Genomic DNA, 13,204 nt, shown 5'->3' with positions numbered 1-13,204 from the left:
TCTGCGCCACAAGAGGCTCATTCAAAGGCAATAAAAGTAGAATTTTATCACCTCTACAGATATTGCCTTGCTGTGGTCTTCCATGTTCCATCTATGCTGATGTCCTCCTGAAAAGAAAAGTATAGGAGCCTCTCTTACTGCACCAGACAGGCCATTCAAACAAGATGGGATCCACCACAGAGAGAACTGTAGAATGTGCTGCTGTTGTTTATGCCCTTTCGAAGGGTGGCTTGTCTCAGAGGGACAAATTTCAGTGGAATATATTGAGAGAGGAGGTCTTGGAGATAAGTGGGTCGTAGTAGGCCAGGAAGGGTTTCGTCAGTATTAACCAACAGCTTGAACTCTTGGGAAGTAAATGGCAATCAACCAGAGCAACAGCCCAATAGGTGGGAAGTGTATGCTTTGTTTAGGGCAGGGGTAGTCAAACTGCGGCCCTCCAGATGTCCATGGACTACAATTCCCAGAAGCCCCTGCCAGCATTTACTGGCAGGGGCTTCTGGGAATTGTAGTCCATGGACATCTGGAGGGCCGCAGTTTGACTACCCCTGGTCTAGGACCTGACATGAGTTGAAGCAGAAGCTTCTGTGTTGTCTTTAAGGGCAAATCCATGTACAATAGTTTAGCCATGAGGCTACCATGGCATGGATCCACATGCCCAGATGGGCTGGCTCGAGGTAGGGAGTCATCCTCTGGGCTAAATTACGATGGATTAAAGCTCCCCCCACTCCCTGCTGAATTAGCATGCTTCTCTGGCAATATTACTGGGTCTGGTACAATCCCCAAACTCTTGACTGAATCAGTAAGGATCAGCTCAGCTGGACCTTATCAAACATGGGAAGTGCAATCCACTTTTTGGAAAGTTCCCAGAGAATTAGGGCAGCTAATTGACAAAAGACTGGACTAGATTCTGATCTGATTCCCACTCATCCCACAAATTGTCTAGGCCCCTAACCCCCGCCTAAGCATCTACAATGTTTTATTTAACATGATAAGAAGCATGAATAAAGTGTCTGCAGTATAGGAATATGGTTAGAAAATGTAAATCAACATGAATGAATGGAAGGACTTTTATGCACTACTATAAAAAGAATGAATCAGACATAAATCACCTCCAACCCCAAATGCATGATCACGAGACACTATTAGTTTTACTTCCAAATGCAAACACATTTACTATGAATATTCACCAGAAACCAGTCTTGGTCCACACAGGCAGACAAATTTCATCTGTTTTTCTGAAAGGATCATTCATTTGCTTAACTTCAGCGCCATCTGTTGCTTGTTCAAGGAAAATCACTGTGTAAACTGCAAAGGGAACACCCAAAGGTAATGAAAAATTTATTTTAACTTTTGATTGTGAATATAATTTGTGGGCTAGAATATATGTTTCTCAATGGGGGAAAGGGGAGCTGCCTTAAAGCATCCTGGGTTGCCATCTTTTTAATTGGCTCTGCCTCTGTGTTTCGGTAACTGTCTGCAGCCCAGAGATATTTGGCTGGGGAAACTGGCAAGAAGTAAAGACCACGAGAAAAGCTTTGCTGCCTTAATATTTTGTGCCATATTATTATTAAAGAGGCAAGAACTGAGACCGTAAACAGAAAGGGCAACCTTAGAAGTTACCTTTCTATCAAACATACATGTAGCATGAACACCTGATCCCATTGGGGGCGGGAGGGAGGGATACTCCTCCTTTCCTTGGCTCTGTTGTTTATTGTATGAAGAATCTGCAGCTCATGAAGTTCCAGACAAAATGGAGCCAAGATGTGCTCCCCCCAAATTACTTATTGAATCAAGGCCTTCAATCTACTTTCTAACTGGGCTGGCCTGTTGACTGTGCAGTGTACCACCAAGTCCAGTATGCTTCCTTTACAAGGATTTCTAGCTCTGTATATGTTAGAGAAAACCACAGTTGTCTGCTCACTTGAGAATCTGCAGGGAGGTGGAACTTAACTGCCCATTCCTCTTTGGATCTGCTCACTTACTTTGTATGCTAGATACAGACACAATTATCCAGGTTTATTCCTCTATACATCCAATGAACAAATAAGACTAGAGCAGTGGCCTTAAAGTTGGCAACTAGCTTGGCAAGTACTTTTCCTGGTTGGAGACACTGGTGGTGTTGTAAGAACCTCCAAATAGATTAGTGCACTACAGAGCAGAAATAAGTTAAGAGGACAGGCAGTCTAATGGAACAATAACTGGTAAAACAATGAGAAGGAAATGGTAGCAATACATGCAGGGCCCATTCTCACAATGGAAGGAAGGAAATGGTGGGGTTTCTTGGGCTCTGTATTGGAACCAGCGTGGTTTAATTTGTTCTTAATTGATCCGGAACTGGGAGCTAGCTGCAAAGGGGCAAAGTCTGCAGGTAACACCAATTTGTTCAACATAGAATTTGATAAGTAGGTACTAACATACCACGTAAGGTCCAAAATGTGTAAAATTATGCACACAAAAGGCAAAAAAAAAAATGAAACAAACTGCTCCACATATACACAGATTTCTGGCCAGTCAAGAGACCTTTGGTTTCCTGCGGCAGCATGATGATTAAATACAAAACTGAAGTGGAAAAAGCAAGTTTTATGCCAAGCATTACTAGAGACAGCATTCTTGTAGGAGTTTGTTTATTGCAACCCAAAAAGTGTCTTGTGGTCCCTTAAAGATTCAAAGATTTACTGCAGTCCAATGAAAAATACAATGGCCTGTATGACAGCTATAGGGAGACACAATGGAGGGTGATAAAATTATACATGGAAAGTAGTAACTTCACTGCCTAAAACAAGGGTCAGTTTGTTTTCTGACTGGGCTGACCTCTGACTGGGCAACCTAGCCTGGCCTGCTTCTCCAGCAGTGACCACCAGCAGCGTATGTCAGAGGGAAAATCAGACTTTCTAGCCCTGTACACAAAATCAGATTAAAGGTTCTGGTAATTACCTTCAAGGCCATATGCGGTCAGGGCCTAGTGTACCTGAGGGACCGCCTCCCTGCCTATGTCCCCAAAAGAGCTCTGTGCTCTACCACTACCAACTGGCTAATGGTCCCTGGCTCTAAAGAAGTCAGCCTGGCCTGAACCAGGGCCAGAGCATTCTCTGTCCTGGCCCCCACCTGGTGGAATGAGCTCCCAGAGGAGATCAGGGCCCTGATGGAGCTTAAACAGTTCCGCAGGGCCTGCAAAAAGGAGCTCTTCCGCCAGGCATTTGGTTGAGACAAGGCATAACCAACAGTGACTGAAAGGCCCCTGCTCCCCCCCTCCCTCTCAGAACTCCACTAGAGTGCTCTGGACCAGTTTGCACTGTGGCATTGTTTATACTGTTATATTGTTACACTGTTATATTGTTACAACTATTAGTTATTAATATTGTATGGTTATTCATATGTCATGGACTGTTTCATGTATTGTTCTTATGTTCTATGTAAACCACCCTGAGACTCCGGGGAGGGCGATAAATAAATATAACAAGCAAACAAATAAAAAAATAAAAAAATAAAAAAAATAAAAAAAATAACAGCCTTATGCATTCACTGAACGTGTGGGGAGGGAAACAAGGAGCAAGTGTGGCCCTGCCTGTGAGATTGCTTGGCCATCTATAGGGGCAACCACAAAAAGGAAATCACCACACTAACTCTTTCCTCTCTCTAATCAGTGATGTTCCAAAACCAGCATTGGTAGCCAGAGGGATGGAGAGTTCACACAGCCACTTCCTCAGTGCAGTCACCACTGGAGATAACCCGGCAGTCTCATGGCAGCAGCAAGTGAGGCCAGCATGCTTAGTTCCCACTCTCCCACACTATGCCATGAGTGCGCTTGTGAGGCTTTTGCACACATTAGGGTACAGTTTGTCTACTACAGGAATGTGGAGACAACCTTTTTCCCTATTGGTCATGGTGGGTAAACGGAACCTCCATGTTCAGAGGCAGTATTTATAATTCTGAACCTGATCCCAGAGTACAGATTTTTTAAATGGGGCCAAGAACTGAAAGGAAAGAATTTCCTATTTTTCCTATGGAGGTTCTCCATTCTCCATCAGTCGCAGACTGAGGGGAAGGGTGGCCATTCTAATCCATGAGGATTTCTCCTTCAGAGCACTCCCCACACCATCAATTCCAGGAATTGAACATGTTGGCCTCCAATGGATGATCTCATTTCTCCAGGGTCATGGACAGAGGGTAGCAATTGGAGAGAGACAAACAAGCCAGCTTTTCAAATAGCATGCTCCTTTTCAAATAGCATGTTCAGGATGGTGAAAGTCTATGTGGTACAGAGAACCACTACCAGCATAAAAATGATAAAGTATTTATTAAAGAGATTATTAAAGAAATTATTAAAGAGAAAATGTTCACAAGCATACTTTTAGCACAGCAGCAGACTGGAGGGTTTCAAATGAAATAGGTAAAATGAAATTCCCCCGTTGCTCTCTCTATTCTATCAGATGCTAAAATATAGGACAGGCTCCTTAGCTTAGAATGTTATAGATTTCTATAGAGTTTCCATTGCAGTTTCCTCTGGTTGCCCAGTCCTGCACGTGGTACTGGCCACCAACTCCAGTCCTCATGTCTGTCTGCTCTGATTAATGCAGCACAAAAGAGACCCTTCTCCTTGCTACTCTGTATCCTATCAACTCTTTCCCCCACTCACTGACCAGGTCTGGCCAGGTCAGAGCAGCTTTTCATGGATATTCTTCCTGGATATTCTCCTGAAGCCTTTCTAGTCTAAAGTCCTCCAAATATCTGTTCCTCCTGCCAGATCTATTTGCATGAAGGTGGGCTGAGTTAAAACTTTTAAAACCTCCTGGTTAAGGTTTTACTCAGGTCAGATCAATAGATCATTATGTGCTTGGGTTCTTTGTTGTTGTTATGTGCGAAGTTGTGTCCGACCCATCGCGACCCCATGGACAATGATCCTCCAGGCCTTCCTGTCCTCTACCATTCCCCAGAGTCCATTTAAGTTTGCATTGGGTTCTAGTGCTCCCAAATGTGTTTGTTATGCTTGCAGCAAGAACCACTGATTGTGCTTTTTACCTACAACAGCTAAAGTTCCATCCTCAAAGGTAAATCCATATACAAATAAGGATTTATGGTATTTTGTCTGCAATATTGCTCATCTGATTTGCTTTGAAGTATCAGGTATCAACCACTGCCAAATGCAAGATACTGGCTGTACAGCAGTTCCTGCTGCCTCCTTGGCTTCCTGACAAATAATTATTACAGAAGTGAAAGCAAGCCAGCATTGCTGCAGAAGAGCAGGAGATAGTCTGCTATGCCTTCTTCATGCCACAACAAGGAAATTGCTGTATTACTGCTGATTTTCAAATCAGAATTACAGGTGCTGATAGCAAGCGCTGAGCCACGAAGCAGAAAGAACATGGCTTGATTTGCAGATACTGTGTGTTGAGTCTGGCTTTTTATAGTTAGAAATAATCTTATGAAATGAGCAACAGAAAATATGATGCACAAATACGGAATGCTAGAGCGGTGCAAATCTGTTTATAACTAAGTTTTAAAATGCATCTGAGCCCTTGGGGGAAAAAATCTGTCTCCAGCTTGTAATGAACTCTTGTGTATAGATTTCAGTCGATTTCCTTTCCTTTGAAGAAGAGATATACTGGAGTCTAGATCTCTACATGCTGTTATGATATTTTAATGCCTGATACCAACTTGGATAATGCAACTCTTTTTTCCTCCAGTCCCATTATTTAAAAAAAAAACTGTTTGCAGTTATATTTTTGAGTGTCAAAACAGACATTAGATAGCCAGTAATGTAGGAAAGAAAAATAGATAGCGTTACAAATATAAGAAAATAATGAACAGTGACATGAAAACAGTCTGAGGAAGAGTGCTTGCACTCGAAAGCTCACGCCTAAAATAAATCTTTGTTGGTCTTAAAGGTGCCACTTGATTCTGATTTTGTTTTGTTATGAAAACAGTAGTTCATATGACCAAATCATGCAGTAACCATTCTCAGTTTTTCAGCCTGTCTCTAAACAAGGTTGCTTATTGCAAGTCTGGCCATGGGCTGCTGTCCGGGGCAGAGGGGAGGGATTTTGTGTGCCCCTGGTACCCAGTAGCAGTACTGGCTGTAGCCACTAGGGGCACAAGGAAGTCTGAGCATAGCAAAAAGCATTCCAGGATCAGTTAGACTTCCCTTTCTCCAAACTTGCTTAACAGGTTGTACAACCATGCCAACATGCTAATCGCTGCTACAGTAATTACTAGCCTGAAGGTCATTAAATCCAATAGTCCAACCTTTCTCTTGTCCTTTCCTTACACGAAGCTCAACCAGACCTTGCAAAGCAGTCATACTTAAGTTGTTGCAGCAAGATAAAACAACCTTCTTTTGCACACATTCTCTTCATTTTTTCCACACATTTCTCAGTCATTACTGTCTTCCTTCACCTCGTTTTTCTGTGTCCCAAACCCCTTTATTTTCACTTCCGGGTCTTAAGACCTTCTCAAGACCTTCTCATCCCTATCCAACCTGGGGACATAATGTATTTAAGAATTAGTATAGTAACAAGACTTTGCTAATATTATGAACAGAAGGCATTGGATATGCTGGGTACTGGTACTGGCACTGGTATAGCTAAGCAGAGGTGGCATGGGCCAGCAAATTTCAGTTCAGTTCACAAAGTTGAGAGAGTCTTAACATCCCCGGGAAGGTACACCCACCTCCTCACTTTCAGTTTTTAGAAGGGAGTTGAAGTTGGTTTTATTTATTTTATTTGATTAAAGCAGCGCTAAATTATGATTTTATGTTCTTATGTAATCTGTTCTATTAATATTGTGAGCTGCCTTGAGGAAGAAAGGCAGCTAAGAAACCAACCAACAAATAAATAAAGTTGTAGAAGAGATGGTAGAAAAAGTGGAGTGGTTTTTCTATTGGGGGAATATGGTTGGCATCTTCAAGCTAAAGCAGAGAACCTGGGACACCAGCGTGGTCGGGTCTTTAGGATTGCTTGCCTAGAACCTTTAGGTCATTATCTGAAGACACATCATCCCACAAAAGATTTTTCCTACTGCTTAAAACATAATGAACTTCTGTTAAGGTACTTCACATATCCAGTTGCAAGTCAAGTGTTGAGCCATTCCAAGACATCATGGGGCCAATTTAATAATTGGGCCTAATCATTTGAGTGGATTTAGACGAGTAGATTTAGAACGCTGTTTAGGATTGCATTGCCATTCTCTCAGCCTGATTTACCCCATAGGTCTGCCAAGAGGACAACATGGAAGAAGGGCGAATAACATGTGCTACCCGGAGAAGCTTGGGAGAAGACACTCTTTATCCACTCTGATTTTATTGTGCTACTTCAGACCAACATGGCTACTCATTTGAATATATCCACACGTGTATTTATAGGTTTTGCCTGAGGATTCACTTTGTGCATCTGTTTAAGAGCTCTCAAATCCATGAAAGCTTACGCCTTGATAAATCCATCAGTAAAGATATAACAAGATTTCCTTTTTGCTTATACTTCCATACTGCACTTGGTCTTGAGCATTATTGATTTCAATGGTACATTTGGTGTAATTAAGAACCAAGCTACCCAACACAGTCCTGCAAATTCCACTTCCCAGCACATTTTCACAGGTCCTGTCCATGTAGTACCATCTTTCATTTGTCAGCACCTCACAGCTGCCACTTCCCTTGCTGCATCACTGCAGGGCTATTTGTGGGCTTTAAAACAAACAAAACGTCATTACTATTACACTGTAAGATAACAGCATCATAATGATCTATTCCCAAAGCCTGATAGTACTTTTGAACACCCAGCTTTCATTTAAAGAGAGAGAAAATAAATCTCTGGATCTTCTGGCAACAAATTGTTGTTATGCAATAGCAACAAGCATTTTTAAAAAGGCCTTCAAAATGCCCTCCAACAATGGTGTGTGTGGGGGGGGGCAATGTGTGCAGGAAAAATGGCAACTGCTAGAGGAAAGTGCACAAAAGCTACCACGTAGATGCTCTTTGGTATCTAACAAACCACACTTTAGAGGTGACAACTACAGCAGGGAAAGCAGAAGGCAACATGAGGTGCTGTTGGGAGGGACCACCAGGGTCATCTAGTCCAACCCCCTGCACAATGCAGGAACTCACAACTACCTGCCTACCCACAGTGATCCCAATTTCATGCCCAAGTGATCTCTCCCCCAGCAAAAATCTCCAGAATCCAGCCTGGCCTGGAGGGAATTTACCTACCGTTATCATATCACCTCTTAGTCATCCAGGCTAAACAGACCAAGCTCCCTCAACGTTTCTTCATATGACTTGGTTGCCAAACCACTCACCAGCTCATTTCTCTACATCTTTCGTCAGTTGTGGTGCCCAAAACTGAACACAGTACTACAAGTGAGGTCTAACCAAAGCAGGCTAAAGTGTAACATCACCTCATGTGATCTGGACACTATACTTCTTTTAATACAACCCAAAATCCCATTTGCCTTTTTAGCTACCGAGTCACACTGCTGACTCATGTTCAGTGTATGGTCTACTAAAAACCCCAGATCCTTTTCACACATACTACTGCCAAGACAAGTATCACCCATCCTATATTGATGCATGTGATTTTTCCTACCTAAATGCAGAATTTTACACTTTTCACTATTAACTTTCATTTTAGCCCAGTTTTCCAGCCTGTCAAGATCATCCTGTATCCTGGCTCTGTCTTCTGGTGTGTTTGCTACCCCTCCCAGTTAAGTACCATCTGCAAAGTTAATAAGCACCTCCTCCATGCAAGGACAGATCCCTGAGGCACTCCACTTGTCACTCCTCTCTAAGATGATGAAACAAGTACTTATGTTCATAAGTACATATCCTTTATTTGAAACCTGGGGTGGCAGGCGATTTACCTCTGTGGGCTGAGGCACATGGCATTAAGTCCTTGTGTCTTCTGCATGGCCACTACAAATCCTTTTGATCAGATGTGAACTAGCAGTTCCCCTTAAAACTGGATTCACAGAACACCCAGCCCACAGCTGACTGTAAATCCTCATGGTGTCCACCCAAAGGCACAAGGACTTTGCAATGTGTGATTCTGCTCTAAAGAACATTGGAGAGGCATGTGAGCACTCAGTTAAACACAGGTCTGTTCGGAATCATAGAATCAGTCGGAAGGTACCTCCAGAGTCATCTAGTCCAACCCCCTGCACCATGCAGGAACTCACATCTACCTGCCTACCTTCAGTGACCTCAATTTCATGCCCAAATGACCCCCCCCTCCCACCAAAAATCTCCAGAATCCAGTGTGGCCTGGAGGAAATCCTCCACCTCCTTAATGGGCTTACTCCTAGGGAAATACTTTTAGGACTGCATCATGATCCTATGCATGCTTACTCTAAAAATTACAGTATATTCAACCTACTTCACTTCCAAGGAAGCATGTATACGACTGCTGTATCTTGGAACTGTCAGTTTTAGGAGACAATGTTAGGTAGACCTAAAGGGATTTTAAAAGGTAAAGGTATTCCTTGTGCAAGCACTGGGTCATGTCTGACTCAATACGGGGTGGTTTGCCAGTGCCTTCCCCAGTCATTACGGGATTTACTTCAAAGTAAAACAGCCATCACGGTGGCAAGCTGTTAATAAATATAGCTTATTATTAGAAAATATAAATATTAGTCCTAAATATTAGGACTTCTGTTTCTGTACCCACATCAGCCTATATTAGCAACTGCAGTTCCGGGAACAAGACTTTGCCCGGCGAATCAGGCGTCTCTCCCCGCTCTCAACTAATGATCAAACAGGGCGTCAGGATAACGCGGCAAGAAGCGTTCTGCGACCTGCACGCTCGTCTGGCCTCGCTGGTCACGGAAACCTTATTTGCTCTCTTGGACACGCTCAGCGTCCCCCCGGCAAGTCATTTAGGGGCCGCCGTTCCCCTCTCGCGGAAAGCCCAATCGCCGTCCAGCCCGGCCCGGGCCCCGCAGCCAGGAGCGAAGTCCAAACACCGCCCCTTTCGCTTCTTCCGTTCTCAGCAGTCACATGAGCAGCGTGTAATCAATCCCGACCCTCTCCCGTTCGAGAGGATGGTACAGCCCACGCGCGGCGAAGCGCCATGAAACCGAGGACAAACCAATGCGCGGAAAGGGGGGAGGTCGTGGTTTTCGCGTAAGGACACCGCGACGCCCCGGGTTTTTTTCTCCCTGGAGCGATTTTTGGTGGTTGTTGCGCTACAGCGAGCGGGAGTGACTGAACTGCTAAGAAGAAGCAGCGTAGGCATGGGGGCCCCGAAGGGACCGGAGCACCAGCCTCCCCAAGAGGTGAGGGGGGATGGGCAATGGTTTTGCATTAGGGTGTTGCCTTTCCCTGGTTGCTACTAAAGCGTTTCATGCAGGCGCGCGCCCTCCTCGACGCTTATGTCTAGAATGATGATGAAGGGGGGGGGGGGAGGCATTACTTGGTGGGGTGGCCAAACTGTGGCTCTCTGGATGCCCATGGTGTTGTCAGGGGCTCATGGTAATTGTAGTCTATGGGCATCTGGAGAGCTACAGTCTGGCCACCCCTGTAGGGAGAAGTTCTAAACGGCAATACCTCTGGAGCTGGGTTAATATGGCTTCTGTGGAGAAGTTTATCTTCTGAGCTTCCCTTTGCCTTCTGAAAAGGAGAACTGTAGGGGCTTCCCGATGTAGTGTGTATGATGGAGAACCGGTTCCTCGTGGTTAAGTAAAAGGCACTCTGTACATGCTCGGGTATACATTCATTGCTTGTACCGGCCTCAGTTATGGAATGGGCGTGCCTGAACTGAACCTAGGTTAAATGTTGGCTCCTCCGTTACTAGCTTCTTAGAGAGCTAGTCAATGCTTTTCTCTCTTTCAGGCCATATCTCCAATAATAACAGCAACAACAGTTATAATAGTTAGACACCACATTTTGTGCTTAGAATGCTGCATTGCAGGGAGTCTCCATTCTTGTAAAGATTATGGCTAGATTTGTTATTTGTTTTTTCTATAAAACTACGTGTATTCTGAGTACAGCACAAGACAAAATGTTATATACTTAGGAGTCTTGAAGGCAGAAATACTCATTTGTTACTAGTGGTCTGAGTTGCCATTTTCTGTTTCGGTAGATGCTGTCTTAGGTTTTTTTTTTTTTTTTTTTTTTGGAGGGGGGGGAATAGAGAATCAGGGAGAAGAACCTTTTCTAATGGTTTATTTCCAGTTCATATTTTATACTTTTCTATGAATAACTGAATATTTCTTCTAGAAAATTGCTGGGTCAGAATATGTTTTATGTTGTAAAGCATGACAACACAATGCAAATAAAGTGAAATTGCTAATCCTTGCAAATACAAACACATTGTTCTTGCATGTTCCAAGCATGTTACTTCCAACATGCAATAGATATAAATTTTCCTACATTCCAGGTTGCTTTATACTCTTTTTTCAAATGAAGAAAAAGAATCATCCTAAAATATGTATTTATTCAACATTAGCTTGGCTGTTAATGAGTTAGGTAATCATTTTATATTCAGTCTTCTCAAGATGGCAGTATTGCAATATTTTTTTAGTGCAATCTTAAACAGAGTTACACCCATGACTTCAGTGAATTTAGAAAGGTTATCTAATGTTAGGATTACATTATAAAGTTAAGATACAGTGTAATCCTAACATTAGATAACTTTTTGTCCAACCCACTCAGCCTCAGTATGAGTTGAACTGATGCTCTTTGCAGTTTCCACCGTTCTTTAATGTTATTGTTGTCATTTATGTTATTGTTCTTATCACCTTGTTATTACTACAAATGGAGTTACCTGTATTGTTTCTTGTTTCATGTAAACCGCCCTGAGTCTTCAGGGAGGGCGGTATATAAATACAATACATAAATAAATAGGAAAGCTATTTAGAAAGATTTAACTAATTTTAGGATTAGATTATAAAGTTACATTATAGTTATAAAGTTATAATGTAATCCTAAAATTAGTTAAACCTTTATAAATTCAGTGGCATCATGGGTTACATGTAAGAAAATTGTTAAATTGATGAGGAAATCTTTGGTGAGTGGGTAACATTACTGTTCTTGGCTACTTTCAACCATACAAATGCTTTGAGGCAGAGTACAGTCATTTTCGACTGGGGAAGGCACTGGCAAACCACCCCGTATTGAGTCTGCCATGAAAACGCTGGAGGGCGTCACCCCAAGGGTCAGACATGACTCGGTGCTTGCACAGGGAATACCTTTACCTTTACCTTTACAGTCATTTTCATTTTACAGACTGGAGACTGGGAGTTCCTAACTGCCACCTGAATCCATGGTTAAACACAGAAATTTTGGTGTAGTGCTTAGAGCAGCCTTTCCTAACTTTTTTAACCATTGAGAAACCTCAGAAGTGGCACGATCATGCAGAATATAGTTGGGAAGCATAGCTGTGTACACACTCACCTGTGGACCCCTTCCCTTCCCACCTCCTGGTCTATCATTGGCCATTAGGGTCAACATGACCATATTTGGTCATATCACCTGATAAATGTTAACAGCTTTTAAATATAAAGTATAAATGAAATAAATATATAAGAAAAAATGTGAATCTAAATCTCTATACTGCAAGTCAGCACTTTGTTTACTGATCCTGGGTTTCTTTTCAAAACTGTTAATGAAAAATTGGCAGGTACATATTTGTTTCACTATGGACTGGAAAATGGTATGCCTTTTGACTGTGTATACCTTGCATGTGCATGGCATGGGAGCTCCCTATGGAACCTACTCACAGCTGAGGGAGGGTGTCTTAAAGAGACAAATTTCTATTTTTCGTATTAAAATATACAAATGTACACACATTGTTTTGAGATTTGTGAAATAGACTATTAGTGGAATGAGGAAGTTGAAACACTGAGAAAATGAGTCTTTTGAAATTTAAAAAATGATGTAATGTCCAAGCAGAGGGGCATTGTTTTATAGCCATACTAGCTTCAAAGCCTGTTCATAAGAACGGGCTTTGAAAGGGTCCTCCCCCCCCCTGCTGCTGCCGCTTCCCTATGGCATGCCCGAAGCGATCCTCGGCCCCCTACCCCCTCCCGGCGACTCTGCAGCTTCACCGCAGGCCACCAAGCACTCTTCGAGGTGGCGGGTATGCTTGGCAGGCCGCGGAGAAGCTATTCCCGGCTCCTTCATCCCCCCCCCCCCCGGCGAGTCCGCAGCTTCCCCGGCCCCATGCCATCCTCACCGGAGGGCCTGTCATTGGCGTGGTGGATTGGCCCGCGCTCGGCTCCT

General features: G+C 43.2%; 1 protein-coding gene across 2 annotated transcripts in view; it reads left to right on the top strand.

Moving 5' to 3' along the window:
- Positions 1-9,919: 9,919 nt before the first annotated feature.
- CCDC93 (CCC complex scaffolding subunit CCDC93) overlaps positions 9,920-13,204 on the top strand; it is a 50,138-nt gene continuing 46,853 nt past the window's right edge. Inside the window, exon 1 of one of the 2 annotated variants that reach the window (XM_077320283.1) lies at positions 9,920-10,257. In XM_077320283.1, coding sequence (XP_077176398.1) covers positions 10,216-10,257 — 42 coding nt within the window. In that variant the 5' untranslated portion in view covers positions 9,920-10,215. The remainder of the gene's footprint in view (positions 10,258-13,204) is intronic. The other variant, XM_077320284.1, reaches the window with a different exon arrangement.

Source organism: Paroedura picta, chromosome 2 (assembly GCF_049243985.1).
Source record: "Paroedura picta isolate Pp20150507F chromosome 2, Ppicta_v3.0, whole genome shotgun sequence".
Lineage (NCBI taxonomy): Eukaryota > Metazoa > Chordata > Lepidosauria > Squamata > Gekkonidae > Paroedura > Paroedura picta.
This window is presented reverse-complemented; position numbering and strand designations above follow the sequence as displayed.